Below are 14,369 nucleotides of genomic sequence, written 5' to 3'. Positions count from 1 at the left end.
CCTCTCCTCTCAGACAAACCCAGATCGTGACTGAGACACTCACCCCCGAGGAATGCACACTTGTAGTAGCTGCAGGTCTTGTTTATGCTCTCAAGAATAAGGTCATTGCTGGTTCCTTCCCGGGACACTTGAAAAACCTCACTCAGAGGTATTAAAACAACTCTCTCACTTGTTTTGTCCAAAAACCTTTCCACGGCAACCCCAAAGCAGGTGTGGATGGCTAGCACTGGTTGGTTGTTAGCTGTGGGGGGTTTGGCTGGATATGCCAGTGTGAAGTTGCCCAGCCTGGCTTGGTTTGGCCCTCCGAATGTGAAGGAAATGTCTTGACTTGTGAGGTACACCACGTCCTTATAACTCTCCTCACAAGGTCTTCTCAGCAGCTGCAGGGCTCTCACCAGGTAAAAATGAAAAGCTTTGAATGGAAAGTTATAGATGTATTCTTTTCGGGACTGGCCGGCCATCTTCACAGCTCTGTTGAACTCGTGGTAAAAGGGAGTCTGCTCTCGAGCCTCGGTTACAAACGCCATCAGGGTTATTCCATAGGGATCCTTGAAGTTCATTGGGGGAGAGATCTTAGCCTTCCGAGCTTCCCACAAGATCTCTGCATTGTCCCACACAGTCTCCAGGAGGTCAGAGTTCGCCTTTTCATCCCTGAACAGCTGTGGAATGTACTTCGCCTCCATCCTGCTGCTGCACTTCAGGTATTCATCGTCAAACGAATTCTCCGCCATGTCTAACACTTCTGCCTTCACCTTCAAAGCAAAAGGAAAGGAGTGCTCTTGCCATCAACTTTTTATTTGATCTCATTTTCTCTTACAGCACGATGCCCACTCTCCCCCCCACCCCCCGCCTCCGCCCCCGCCCCCTTTAACTGCGAGTCACACCCCACGGCTGTGGGCAGCTCTTCCCGGCGCTGACATGTTCCTATGAAAGAGTAAATGTCAGAGGCAAGATATGGGTAGGAATTCTGCCTGCAACTCGTTTGTCTGAGCTCTGTGGTGCACGAGAGACTAAAGACCCCAGTGGCAGTCCAGGCTGAACAGTCCTTACCTTCGTTCCTGAGACCTCTCAGGACTGGTTTGGATCATTGGAAGTATCATGTATAAAATACTGCGCGTGGTGGGAAATACAAGGTGTCAAATATTACCTTGCCCTCTGGACACACTCCCTCATTCCTATCACATGGGGAGGACTGGGTTGGCACCTCCAGCCAAGTAAAAGCAGGTGCTCAAGGCCCAGAAATCAGAACACCCCTCTCCAAAACAAAACAAAACAAAAAATCAGGAAACCCCCCAAAACCAAGGAAATCAGAAGACAGTGTAACTAGAGTTACAGGTGAGCTATGTGGGTGCTGGCAACTGGTCCCAGAGTCTCTGTAATGCACAGCAAGTGCTCACAGCCACCAAGTCGTCTCTCCAGCCCCAAGCCTCCCTTCCACCTTTTTCTTTAAAGGCAAGGAAACTAAGATATTGAGACATGGTATTGGTATTTACCCCCAGACACTCTGGTTCCAGAGTTCTACCTTCTTAAGCAAAGTGTTCTGTTGCTTCTAAATCATTAGCATGTTCCAGTGATGAGGCCCACTGACATTTATTAGGTAACACCTTTAAAAGAGTTTAATTTTGCTAAACAAAAGAAAACATTTTACCACTGAGATAAGTAAGTGGTCCAGTACCAAAAACTGTGGCCTAACCATAGTACTTAGAGCTGGGAGTCACCGAGGCCCCAGCACTCCGGGGTCTGTCGGTCAGTTTCTTGACATGGGGATTTGAGCTTCAGAGAACAAGTCCCTTCGGTTTCATGGTTAAGGGATGCACTTTGCTCTGTGGCACAGAATGTACCAGAAGTCAGCCTGAGCACCAAAGCATGATTTATCTTGAAGACTGCAACAGAAGCCATCAGACCCGAAACCAACTCCCACATTCCACACACCGTATCAGAGTTGATCCAATGGGCTCCTGTCTTTTCCCTCGGCCTCAGAGCAGGCTTCACATGTCTAATTTTAGACAGCAAGGCTTCCTGGCCAGACACCACAGCTGATTGTGTGTTCCGTACAGTGCGTGCCTTGCGGTGGCAAAGCCCCTAAATGCCCTCGCCATTCAGGACAGAGGAACGGACACTAAGGAGCAGGGACGGAAGACTGGGTGGATGAGCTGATAATGCTTTCTTCCTCTGACGTCTCTACCTGAACCAAAGCTCAGAGCGATGCCATTCCACTACCAACAATTCATTTCACATATGTGGAAATGACCTTTGTGTTTCAGAAGAGAAACAAATGAAATGGAAAAACATTAACCAAAGTATGTTAAAATGATGTGCTGCAAACCAGTACTTGAAAGGCACATTAAGACCACACAAGGCACCACTTCATACCCACTAAAAGAAAATGATAACACAAACAAGGGCAAAACAGGAAAATCCAAGCAAAGAGGAGGCAGCCGATCGGAGCCCTGATCCATTCTGAAGGGAGTGCTGTGGAGCCCAGCCAACGTGGAAGGTACTGCAGCAGCACCTCAAGGGATGAAACATGAAGATGTAGTGTGACCCAGTGACTCCACTCTAGACACACACCCAAGTGAAGCATATGTTCACAATAATGCACAATTCCGCCATGCACTGTAGCACAGTCCTGGCTAATTCACGTTCACTTACATAGGTAAAACCAGGTATTCAAGTAAATACTGCATAAGGCTAGCAACAGTGCTTGGATGAATTCCCAGAGAATAATAATTATATAAAAGAATTGAAAACATTCATACAGAAACCCATACACAGCTGTTCTTGGCAACACTATCCATAGTTACCATAAAGTGGCAAGAGCCAAATGCCTGAATGATAAACTTTGGCCAGTCATGATGGCATTAGTGTTCATAGATGACAAGAAGAAGACACTAATATATGACACACCAAGAATGGGCTTTAAAAATAGTATCCTAAGCAAAAGAAACCAAGCACAAATGACCAGAGTCTGCAAGATTCCACTCTGCTGAAACGTCCGTAACTCTCACTGGTTGCCAGAGAATGGGGGAGGCGGGAGTGGCATTGACTTCCAATAAGCAAAGTGCTTCTTTAGAGAGGAATGAAAGACCCCACAGCTACTGTGGGACAACATCATAAAGACACTAGAAATCAATGACGGGTGTGGTTGAAAATGTTTGTTAGGGTATCTCAATTATATGTCTGTCTTGTTAGGGTTTCTATTGCTATGAAGAGACGCCATGACTAAGGCAAATAAAGGAAAACATATAATTGAGGTGGCACCTTACAGTTTCAGAGGTTTAGTCCATTATCATCATGGCAGGAGGGGGGCATGGCAGCATGCAGGCAGATCTGGTGCTGGAGAAGGAGCTGCTACATGTTGATATGCAGGCAACAAGAAGTAGACTGTCTCATTGGTCATGGCTTGAGCATATATGAGACCTTAAAGCCCACCTCCACACTTCCTCTAACAAGACCACACTTACTGCAACAAGGCCACACCTCCCATTAGTGCCACTCCCTTTGGGGGCCATTTTCTTTCAAACCACCACATTCTATTCCCTGACCCCCAAAGGCTTGTAGCCAATTCAAAACGCAAAAATGCATTCAGTCCAACTTCAAAAGTCCCCATAGTCTATAAACAGTTTCAAACTTATTTAAAAGTCTAAAGTTCAAAGTCTCTTCTGAGATTCATGCAATCTCTTAACTGTAATCCCCTATAAAAATCAAAAAACAGATCACATACTTCCAACATACAATGGCACAGGATATTCATTTCCATTCCAAAATGTAGGGAAGGGAGCACAGTGAGGAAATATTGGACCAAAGCAAGACTGAAAACCAGCTGGGCAAACTCCAAACTCTGCATCTCCATGTCTAATGTCAAAACGATCTTCAGATCTCCAATTCCTTTCAGCTTTGTTGACTGCAACACACTTCTTCCTACTGGGATGTTTCCACTCACTATTAGCAGCTCTCCTTGGCAGGTATCCCACAGCTCTGGCATCTCCAACATCTTGGGTTCTCCAAGGCAATCCAGGTTTCAACTTTACAGCTTCATGCAATGGCCTCTCTAGGCCTCCAGGGACACCCCTGACACATGCCTGGCCTCATTGGCTTTCCTTTGCCAGCGAGGAAGGTTCCATAATGCCTTTCTTCTATCCTTGATTCTAAAGCTAGAACCACCTGACCAAAGATGCCAAGTTCTGCTGCTTGCTTGGGCTGGAACATGGCTGCCACCTTTGTTCAATTACATTTCATCAGCTTTCCTTACTTCACTGCCTAAGGTTGGCTGTCCCAAAAACTGGATCTGCAGACCAGGCTGGCCTCAAACTCAGAGATTCACCAGCCTCTGCCTTCCCAGTGCTGGGATTAAAGGTGTGCCCCACCACACCCAGCTCTAAGATCACCAATGGGGTGGGATCTTGCTCTGAGATCACCATTCCCTTTATTCCATTTCTTAATCTGTTTATCTCCTTGAATACAGAACTTAGCTCTATTCCATTTTCTGGTACTCCCTTTCTCCTCAAATATTTTTCCTTGTTCAGCTGATCCTTTTCATTATATATCTTCATTAGAGTTAACACTAGTAACCACACAACAGAGTCTTTGTTTTGAGATTTCCTCTGCCAACAGAATTAATCCCAAACTCTTCACTTTAGCCTTAGGCAGACTCTTCAGACAAAGGCAAAGTGCAACCACGTTCTTCACCAAAATACCACAAGAATGATTTCTAGGCAACATACTAAGAATTCTTCCCCTCTGAAACCTCTTGAGCCAGCCGCCCCCCACCCACCCACCCAGTCCAAATGTCTCTCAGCGCCACTGTCTTCCATACTCCTACCAGGATGGCCCATTAAGCAGCACTTAAAGTGCTCAACTGCTTTTCTAATCCATAGTCCCAAGGTCCATATTCCTTCAAACAAAAGTATCGTCAGCCTATCACAGCAATACCCCAGTCTCTGGTACCAACTTCTGTCTTTGTTAGGGTTTCTGTTGCTGTGAAGAGACACCATGACCATGGCAACTCTTATAATGGAAAACATTTAATTGAGGTAGTGGCTGTTTCAGAGGTTCAGTCCATTATTATCATGGCAGGGAGTATGGCAGCTGGCAGACACAGACATGGTGCTGGAAAAGGAGCTGCTACATGCTGATATGCAGGCAACAGGAAGTAGACTGTCTCAGTGGGTGTGGCTTGAGCATATGAGACTTCTAAGCCCACCTCCACAGTGACACACTTCCTCCAACAAAGCCACACCTCGTAAGAGTGCCACTCCCTTCGGGGGCCATTTTCTTTCAACCACCATAATGTCTCAAGTTAAAAAGTAAACAACAGAATGTGCAGGAAACAAAACATACGATAATGCTCTAGAAAGTGGGTCAAAGCTCTAAAAATGGATACAGTTTGTTTTTTTTTTTTTTTTTTTTTGGTTTTTTGAGACAGGGTTTCTCTGTGTAGCTTTGCGCCTTTCCTGGATCTCGCGCCGTAGACCAGGCTGGCCTCGAACTCACAGAGATCCGCCTGCCTCTGCCTCCCGAGTGCTGGGATTAAAGGCGTGCGCCACCACTGCCCGGCCAGTTTTTAAAATTTAAGGTATCTTTTTTTTTTTTTGGTTTTTCTAGACAGGGTTTCTCTGTGTAGCTTTGCGCCTTTCCTGGAACTCGCTTTGGAGACCAGGCTGGCCTTGAACTCACAGAGATCCGCCTGGCTCTGCCTCCCGAGTGCTGGGATTAAAGGCGTGTACCACCACTGCCCGGCAAATTTCAGGTATCTTAAAGAAGGCAAGTGAGATAGATCCCTGTTTCCTACAATACATACATAAAGTATATTAGTTTTTAAATATTGAATGGCAAACAAAATCATAAAATTTCTATCAGTAAAAAGACAACAAGGAAACAGTCATTATGTAGTTTAATAACAAACATGGAATCAAACACTGCGGCATTGTTTGGAGAACACACGATATTCCCTGAATATTTATTGACTTGGAAATGCTGTGCAGTATTGCTTGAAGACAAGGTTAAAAGTACTCTACATACAGCATTAATCTACTTTTTAAATAAATTATACACACAGAGAGAGGAGCCACATAGGCTATCTACACTGCCCCCTAAGACTCTCTCTCAGTGGCTGAATTTCCCTGTTCTCTTCATTTAATTATAATTATATATAACTTTCTACACTTAACATATGTGTCACCTGCAAAATGAAGGAAAAGCTACTTACAAGCTAATGCCTAGTCTGGCCTCTCTCAGTCCACAGAGACACCGCAGGCAATGTTACAGGCTCCCGTCCCAGTGAGCACATGCTTCCCATTCCCAACATTACCTGGAAGATGTCCACTAGAGTCACGGCTGCCAGCAGCGTGGTGACCATTTCGAAATGTCCCATCTTCAGTTTTCTCTTCTAAATTTGAATGAAAAATTTTGTTTCAGTTGGGTTAACAAAGAGTTTTAGGAAAAAAGAGCAAGATAACGTGCTATATATAGTTTCATTCTGGGCAGACACTGTGATGGTAGAGGAGATTATCAAATACATTCCTACGGCTGCAAGAGCAATTTGATTTTATCGAGAGGTCTAACAAAACCTTAAGAAACTGCAGTGCTTCCAAGATCAAATCCGTCCACCTCCACACAACTCTAGACACGACGTCTCTCCCACCAGAGCCGCCCCAAGGCACAAGTTTCCCATCTCTAAATCTCCCCTGAGGCCACACAGGAAACACATACGAACACCACCATGCTCTCAAACTGCTCCCCTAGCTCCCAGTTTCTAAGAGCTGTCTAGAAAATTTCCCATGGACAGCTTCCATTCTTCCAGCTGCTTTGCAAGTTAGAGCATGCCCATTAGGGTGGGAGGGAAGAGACGAGGTCAGCAGCAGGACAGAGTGGGCTACCCGAGGTGACCTCCTTCCTCCAACTCCTCACAACCAACAGAAGCCAGAGGTTGAGCAAGTGTGTAACGTTCTGGAGTTGGGGATCGACTAAGGAGCCCCGGGAAGGCAGTGATTCTAACTAGATCCCATCAGTCATCTAGCTGAGTGCCCAGGACCCATTCCGGTGTGTGTGGCAGCATAAGGGGTAGATAGGAGGGAAAGAATCCTCATGGCCGAAGCTATCCAGAGCCATTAGCCAACTCAACTAAGTGCTGCAGGCTGTTGGCCTCCCGTCTCTCACATACATATGCTTCACCAAAGCTGCCGTTCCTGTAACTCAGATGAAACCCTACTTCCCTCTCTTTTGCCAGTCATCTTAGCCTGGATTCTAAAAGAGGAAATGAATGGCATAGGGGAAGGAAGGGTAGACAGCCTTTCTTTTTGTAACTCATTTTGGCCCCGGGTTCCTGTCTTTCTTCAAAAGCAGTTCTTTTGTCTAGCACTATTAATATATCTGTAGTTATTTTAAAATGCTACTCTGTATCAAACTTCCCTCTCAAAAAAGTATAAGGAATAGAACACAGGCAGCATGTGCCGAGTCAGCTGTGGGCCAGGGTTTTCCTGGTCTTCATTTCAGCAGTCTGGGTGCAAAGAAATCAAAATGTTTACCTGGCGTTTGTGCCTTTGCAGGAGGTTTGAATGATGCCCCGGCTCACGCTGATTCCCACTCTCAGCTGTGGCGATAGTCCCTTCAGGATAAGATGTTGTTGACAGTGAGGGCTGCCTGGGAATGCTTTTCTTTTTATAACACCCCTAGCGGTAGCTTGGCAGTGGCACATTACCCCACTTGTGTCCTGCTATTTATATCTGGTCCCCAGCTCTGCCCTGGAACCACTGCTGTTAACGCTTTAAACCTGCAAGAGGCCTGAGAACCCACAGCAATGCCCCTGCCACGGAGCATGAAGCCATGGACTCCCTTCAGAAAGAGTCACTTCCCAACACTGACTTTTGACACTCGTGTGTCAGAGCGAAGGCTTGACTGGCCTCTATTAGATGATACCCATAATGAAGAGGGCTTGTTTGTTAAACACTGTCAACGGTGATGGCTGGCACCACTCACTCAACTAGCTGACTATATTTCAGGGACTGTGCCAGGTGCTGAGGTATACAAACAAGCAAAGTACTGAAGAACGTTCACAATCTAATAAAATAAACCAGCATGTGGATGTACCAAACACAACTAGGAAAGAACTGCTCAGAATAAAACAAGTCCAGTGAAAGTCCAACAGGAATGATGAGGAGGAAGGGTGCTGTGGAACAATCCTCTTGTACACTGGAAAGATTTGTCACTCAAATTGGTTTAATAAAACGCTGATTGGCCAGTAGCCAGGCAGGAAGTATAGGCAGGGTGACCAAACTAAGGATGATGGGAAGGAGAAGGGCGGAGTCAGGAGTCGCCGGCCAGATGCAGAGGGAGCAGGAGATGAACGTGCCTCACTAATAAAGGTACCGCCACATGGCAGAACGTAAATAAGGAATATGGGTTAACTTAAAATGTAAGAGCTAGTTAGTAATAAGCCTGAGCTATTGGTCAAGCATTTATAATTCATACAAGCCTCTGTGTGTTTATTTGGGACTGGGCTGTTGGGACAGGAAATGTCTGATTACAGAAGGGAGCTGGGAATGCTGGAAATGCCTGCATCTATAACTCTTGAGTAAGGCACGGGTGCTGGAAAGATTTCTGTCACCTTGACACAAGCGATAGTCATATGAGAGGAGGGAACCCCAAGTGAGAAAATGCCTGTATAAAATCCTGCTCTAGGGCATTTTCTTAATGAGTGATTGATGGGGGAGTGTTGCCATCCCTAGGCTGGTGTTCTTGGGTTCTATAAGAAAGCAGGTTGAAACCAGGGGTGGCCCCACCTACACTGGTATCACTAATTGAGGAAATGCTTGTGTCAAGTTGGCATAAAACCATCCAATACAGATATCACTAGACATTATTGTATATTTACATCAAGATACATGAATAGAAAGCTGATAATAACTACTCAGAATATCTCCAAATGGAATAAACTGTGAAATATGTTTATATGCTGAAATTTTACTTAGTATTCAAAATGAATAAACTCTAACATTATATAACTATAAGGGTAAATCTCACAAACAAAATTTTAAATGAGACACAAGCATGTACACATTATATGACTTATATAGAGTTCAAAAGTCAGGGGGAACTAGTCTGGAAAGATGGCTCAGTGGTTAAGGGTTCTTACTGCTCTTGCAGAGGACCCAAGTTCAATTCCCAGCACCCATATGGTGGCTCAAAACTGCCTGTACAATGCAGTTCCGGGGGATCTAATGCCTTCTTCTGACCTCTGTGGGTTCCTGTAAGTATGTGGTGCACATACATATACTTGGTTACACACACATATACATAAAAAATTCTTTAAAAAAATCAGTGCAATTCACATTGGCTGTGAAAATTGCGGACATAGAGACAATATTTCTTCCTTCCTTCCTTCTGTTTTGTTTTGTTTTGTGTTTTTTGAGACAGGGTTTCTCTGTGTAGTCCCAGCTGTGATGGAACTCACTCTGTAGACCAGGCTGACCTCGAACTCAGAGACCCACTTGCCTCTGTGCTGGGATTAAAGGCATGCACCACCATTGCCCAGCTAGACAATATTTCTTAATTTAAAAAAATCAAAGAAGATATCTGACTTCTAATGGCATAGATGTTTTCTGGTGTGATAGCTAGGTTTTGGGTTTAGTTCTGGGAACAAATCATACTGCATTATTATTCAGTTTGTGAAAATTACCAGGTTATATGCTTACATGTATTTTTCTGTAACATACATGCTACTTCAATGAAACACTAAGAATTATCATGACATGTTCTTCAAGTGCTTGGTTAGAAAATATGTCTCGGGCTGGAGAGATGGCTCAGTGGTTAAGAGCACTGGCTGCTCTTCCAGAGGACCCAGGTTCAATTCTCAGTACCCAAATGGCAGCTCACAACTGTCTGTAACTCCAGTTCTAGGGGATCTGACACCCTCACACAGACACACAGACAGGTGAGACACCAATACACATAAAATAAAAATAAATATGCTTGGTCCCCAGTTGGTGGAACTGTTTGGGAAGGACTAGGAGGTGTGGCCTTATTGGAGGAGGTGTGTCACTGGGGATAGGCTTTGAGGTTTCAAAAGCCCACACTAGGCCCAGTCTCTCTGCCTGTTTCATGCTGGTGGATCAGCTATAAGCTCTTAGCTACTGCTCCCATGTCATGCCTGCCTGCTGCCGTCATCTCTAGCCCTCTGGAACCATGAGCCCCAGATTAAATGTTTTGTAAGTTGCCCAGGTCATGATGTCTTGTTACTGTAGTAAAAATGTAACTAAGATAGATGCTCACAACCATTTGTAACTCAAGTCAGGGCATCTGACACCCTCTTTTGGCCTCCAAGGGCACTGCACACATGTGTTACACAGTCATACATGCGAGCAAAACATCCATACACATAAAAGAAAAAATGGGGAAAAAAAACAACCAAAAATTGGTCTTTAAATTACTGATCAGCACTATTATTTATAGTTTTATTACTTAGTTTTGTCTAGAGCACAGGAAAATTGAGGAGTATATAATGGCACTAAATTTGCACCCTGCTTTTTATTTGATGTTAGCTTTTTTCCTCATGCACTGATTCAGACTTTGTACGCTTGCTACCTTAATTTCCTATTCCTGATTTGTGACCTGTGACCACATACAAACTGCTCTGCTCATCTGTGGCACCAGGGTACGTCTGAGCTCTTTTGTCCATGGTGTGATTGGTATTCTGGTTAGAACATAGACTTACTTTCAGAAACTTGAGGGCTGTCCCTAGGAGCAATTTAGGAAAGGTAGGGCTCACGCAGCGCAGAGCAAAGGGGCCTCTGCCTGCTTCCGACTGTGACCTGCAGGGGGACCTCTTGAGCCAACTCTAAGTCCTTCACAGTTGATTTCTTTTTCACTGAGGAATTTAATTAGCTGTGTGTTCTGTAAATCTAATGTTCAAATAGCTTTTGCTGCTATTAAAATGGGATGATTCATACCATAACACTCTACACAGGCTAAGGTATCAGTTCAAAAGAAGATGCCAACAACACACTGTAGCTAGAGTTTTCCTGGTCCTGCCTGGCACACGGTCAGGACAAATCTCTGTCACCCGCCAGTCCCACATTTGGTGTAACTTCAGACCTTGTCCAGAAACCAAAGGGCGCACCTCAGCCTGCAAACACTAAGGACATTACAATAATAAGCCCTCGGCTCCCAAATGAGGCATGTGTGAAGATGGTTATGTGAGAGGGATGCTGGAGAGACACATGTACAAATACGATGAGCCACCGTGCCCAGAGAGGAGGGTCTTTGCTGTAAACTAAAGTACGCACTCAGGGGGAAGGCAGGCTCTTCAAAAGACGGTTGCTGAGGCCAATAAAATCTCTCTCTCTCTCTCTCTCTCTCTCTCTCTCTCTCTCTCTCTCTCTCTCCCCTTGACACACACACACACACACACACACACACACACACACACACACACACACATGCACACGCACGCACATGCACACACCAGTTGGGCTTTTCTTGGTGGGCTTTATTCAAAATCTAGGGGGTAGTAAAATGTTACATAGGCTTTAAAAAAATGTTCAGACTATTTTTGTAGCTATATGAACTACACAAAATAACTGGCTTCACTATGACACATTCCTAAGTGTACATAATGTACCTCATTCCTATTCACCCTCATTCCCCTCTCTTAATAGCAGTTATTTATAATAAATGTTATTTATAATTCTAGATTTCAGCTCCACATCCATCCTCTAATGAATGGATAAATAGAGTATTATTCTACTGTTAAAAATAGGAAGTACTGATATATTCACACTGTGTGCTGCAGTAACCAAGCAGAGAGACGGGAAGACACTGTTTCTAAAGGCGTGAGACTGCTGTTGATGCGGCTTCCTTTCCAGAGCAAGGAAGCAGCATGGAAGAAGTTCCAGGAACTCTGCATCCACCTCCTCCCTCTGCCCCCTCCCTCCACCTCGGCCTGCCAATCACTCACCTCCTTCCTGTCATCACAGCCTTGCCTTTCTCTGTGTCAAATATGATCACAGGACCAGTGTGTGGTCTGTGGTGATTGGCTTCCTAGCACACATAATGCTTTGAAATGCACACGTCATGTGCCTCTAAAAATGACGGCAGCAATGGTCTCAAATGCACTTTGTAGCCCAGGCTGGCCTCAAATTCATAATCCTCCTGCCTCGATCCCCTGAGTGCTGGGTTTACAGGCAAATGCCCAGCTATGCCCAGCTAAGAACTATGCATTTTAATTAGGTAAATTTTATGGTATGTGAATACTATCTCAAATAAAAAGATGTTTAAAATAAAATCTGTACTTATTTTATTTAGTATTAGTGTGTGAGCACACACACATGGGTATGTCGTGGCATGTACCTACGTCAGTTCAAGGACAACTCTGGGGAGTTGTTGACGTGGGGTCTCTGTTGTTTGTGCCGATGTCTGTATTCTCCCGGCTGACTGGCCTGGGAGCTTCCATATGGCTGTCCTGTCTCTGGAATTTCATCTTGCTGTAGAAGTTTGAGGATTACAGATGCACCCATCACATCTGGCTTCTTCTGTGGATTCTGGGGACTGAACTTGGGGTGTCAGACTTACCCACCAAGTACTTTACTTACTGACACATCTCCCTGGCATGTTATATTGGTTTTACTTTTAAGGGCTGGTAAGGAGAGAAGCGTTAGATTCTCTCCGCCATGTTTAAATCATAACTCCAGTGGCGGCTACACAATAATATGCATTTGTCAAAAGTCGTAGAGCTTACAATCAACTTATGAATTTTACTGATGCAGAGCAAATCCAAATTCAGATCCTTTTTTTTTTTTTTTTTTTTTTTTTTGGTTTTTCGAGACAGGGTTTCTCTGTGTAGCTTTGCGCCTTTTCCTGGAACTCACTTGGTAGCCCAGGCTGGCCTCGAACTCACAGAGATCCGCCTGGCTCTGCCTCCCGAGTGCTGGGATTAAAGGCGTGCGCCACCACCGCCCGGCTCAGATCCTTTTAAACAGACAAGAACAACAAAAAAGCCAAGGTCTTGCTCGGGTACTCCTTGAAATTCCTTTGGTACCCACACAGATACACAAAACACTACCCCAGTCAGGCACCTGCAATACTGCAGTAGCCCAGAGAAGAGCCTGGGGGACCTGGGGGACCCTGCGGTTATGATGAGGTGACCGAAGAACACACCAATCTAAGAGATGGCAAAGCAGAACGCTGCCCTGAAGAAAGGAAGTTCCTCCTGGGAAGAGCGTGCCAGACCAAATGGCGCTGTGAAGACCTGTGGCCACCAGAAGGCAGCACCAGAACACACTCTCTCCACTCCAGTGGCTGGACTCTTAGGCTCTACTCTTAGGGCAGAAAAGAACTCTGAAGTTAAGTCATAGTCAAAGAAGGTTGCTTCACCAAACTCCATTTTCGTTGTAAAAATGCATGTTTTTTAGCATGAGTGGACGGGGAGGCTTCTGAACTGAGCTCATTTCAACAGGGAGAAACAGTTGCCATTTTGCATAAGAGCTCCCCCATCACCCTGCACATCTCTGATACAGGGAAAACGGTACTTTGTTTCCTGGTAGTTGGAATGTTAGCCTATCTCTGCACTGGTGATGTTTAATGGACGGCTCAACGTCTTAATGTTTCTACAGATTCATGGACACCCTCCTGTACGTCCCCTCATCACAGCCTCCCCCACTGGGAACTCGAAGTGAAACCGTCTCTCACGTTCCCCTCAACCTCATTATCAGGTGGCTTTCCCACGAGCTCTATGCAGTTCCCTTCCCTTGCTGGCCGTCTTCTCACAGAAGATTGGAAGCTGGCTCTGCCGGTCAGCTTTCCTAGGCTCACTCTCACAGAGACTCCCTGGGAACCCACCAGCCACGCTGACCATGGAAACAGGCTGGCAATCTTCACTCTCCTTCTGATCCCCCAGTCTCAAGCCAGCTCTGTAGCAGACCATGTTATGGCCTCCCCCTGCTTGCTGCCAGCAGATCACACAGATCTTCTCCTACAGGCTCCCTCGCCGCCATCACCCCATCCCTTTGTCTCAACTGCTAACTCCTGCAAGAATTCTCTGGGAACCAGCCAGCCATAGCAGCCAGCCACACCAGCCAGCCACACCAGCCAGCACATCAATCAGCCACACCAGCCAGTCATACCAGCCAGCCACACCAGCCAGCCTCAACAGCTAGCCACACCAGCCAGGAAAGCAGTTAGGCAATATTCTTGTCTTCACTGTCCCTCCACTCCTCCAAACCCAATCCCCCAGTCTCATCCCCAGCTCTGTAGCAGACTACCAGCTGTGGCCTCTCCTTCCTTCCTGCCCCCAAACCCAGGGGAATTAGCAGATCCTGATGGCACCCCCTGCTCTCTCCCTTCCTATTGACACCCTCAGCCACCTCCTTCTAGCT

At 45.6% G+C, this 14,369-nt stretch overlaps 1 protein-coding gene across 1 annotated transcript in view; it reads right to left on the bottom strand.

Moving 5' to 3' along the window:
- Art3 (ADP-ribosyltransferase 3 (inactive)) overlaps window positions 1-13,918 on the bottom strand; it is a 36,678-nt gene extending 22,760 nt beyond the window's left edge. The window contains exons 1-4 of the mRNA XM_052735837.1: window positions 13,834-13,918; window positions 7,527-7,606; window positions 6,311-6,388; window positions 44-752 (exon numbers count right to left, since the gene is read on the bottom strand). Coding sequence (XP_052591797.1) covers window positions 44-752; window positions 6,311-6,388; window positions 7,527-7,606; window positions 13,834-13,918 — 952 coding nt within the window. The remainder of the gene's footprint in view (window positions 1-43; window positions 753-6,310; window positions 6,389-7,526; window positions 7,607-13,833) is intronic.
- Window positions 13,919-14,369: the final 451 nt, after the last annotated feature.

The sequence above is a fragment of the Peromyscus californicus genome, unplaced genomic scaffold (genome assembly GCF_007827085.1).
Source record: "Peromyscus californicus insignis strain IS unplaced genomic scaffold, ASM782708v3 Scaffold_13__1_contigs__length_99412109, whole genome shotgun sequence".
In the NCBI taxonomy this organism is placed as follows: domain Eukaryota; kingdom Metazoa; phylum Chordata; class Mammalia; order Rodentia; family Cricetidae; genus Peromyscus; species Peromyscus californicus.
This window is presented reverse-complemented; position numbering and strand designations above follow the sequence as displayed.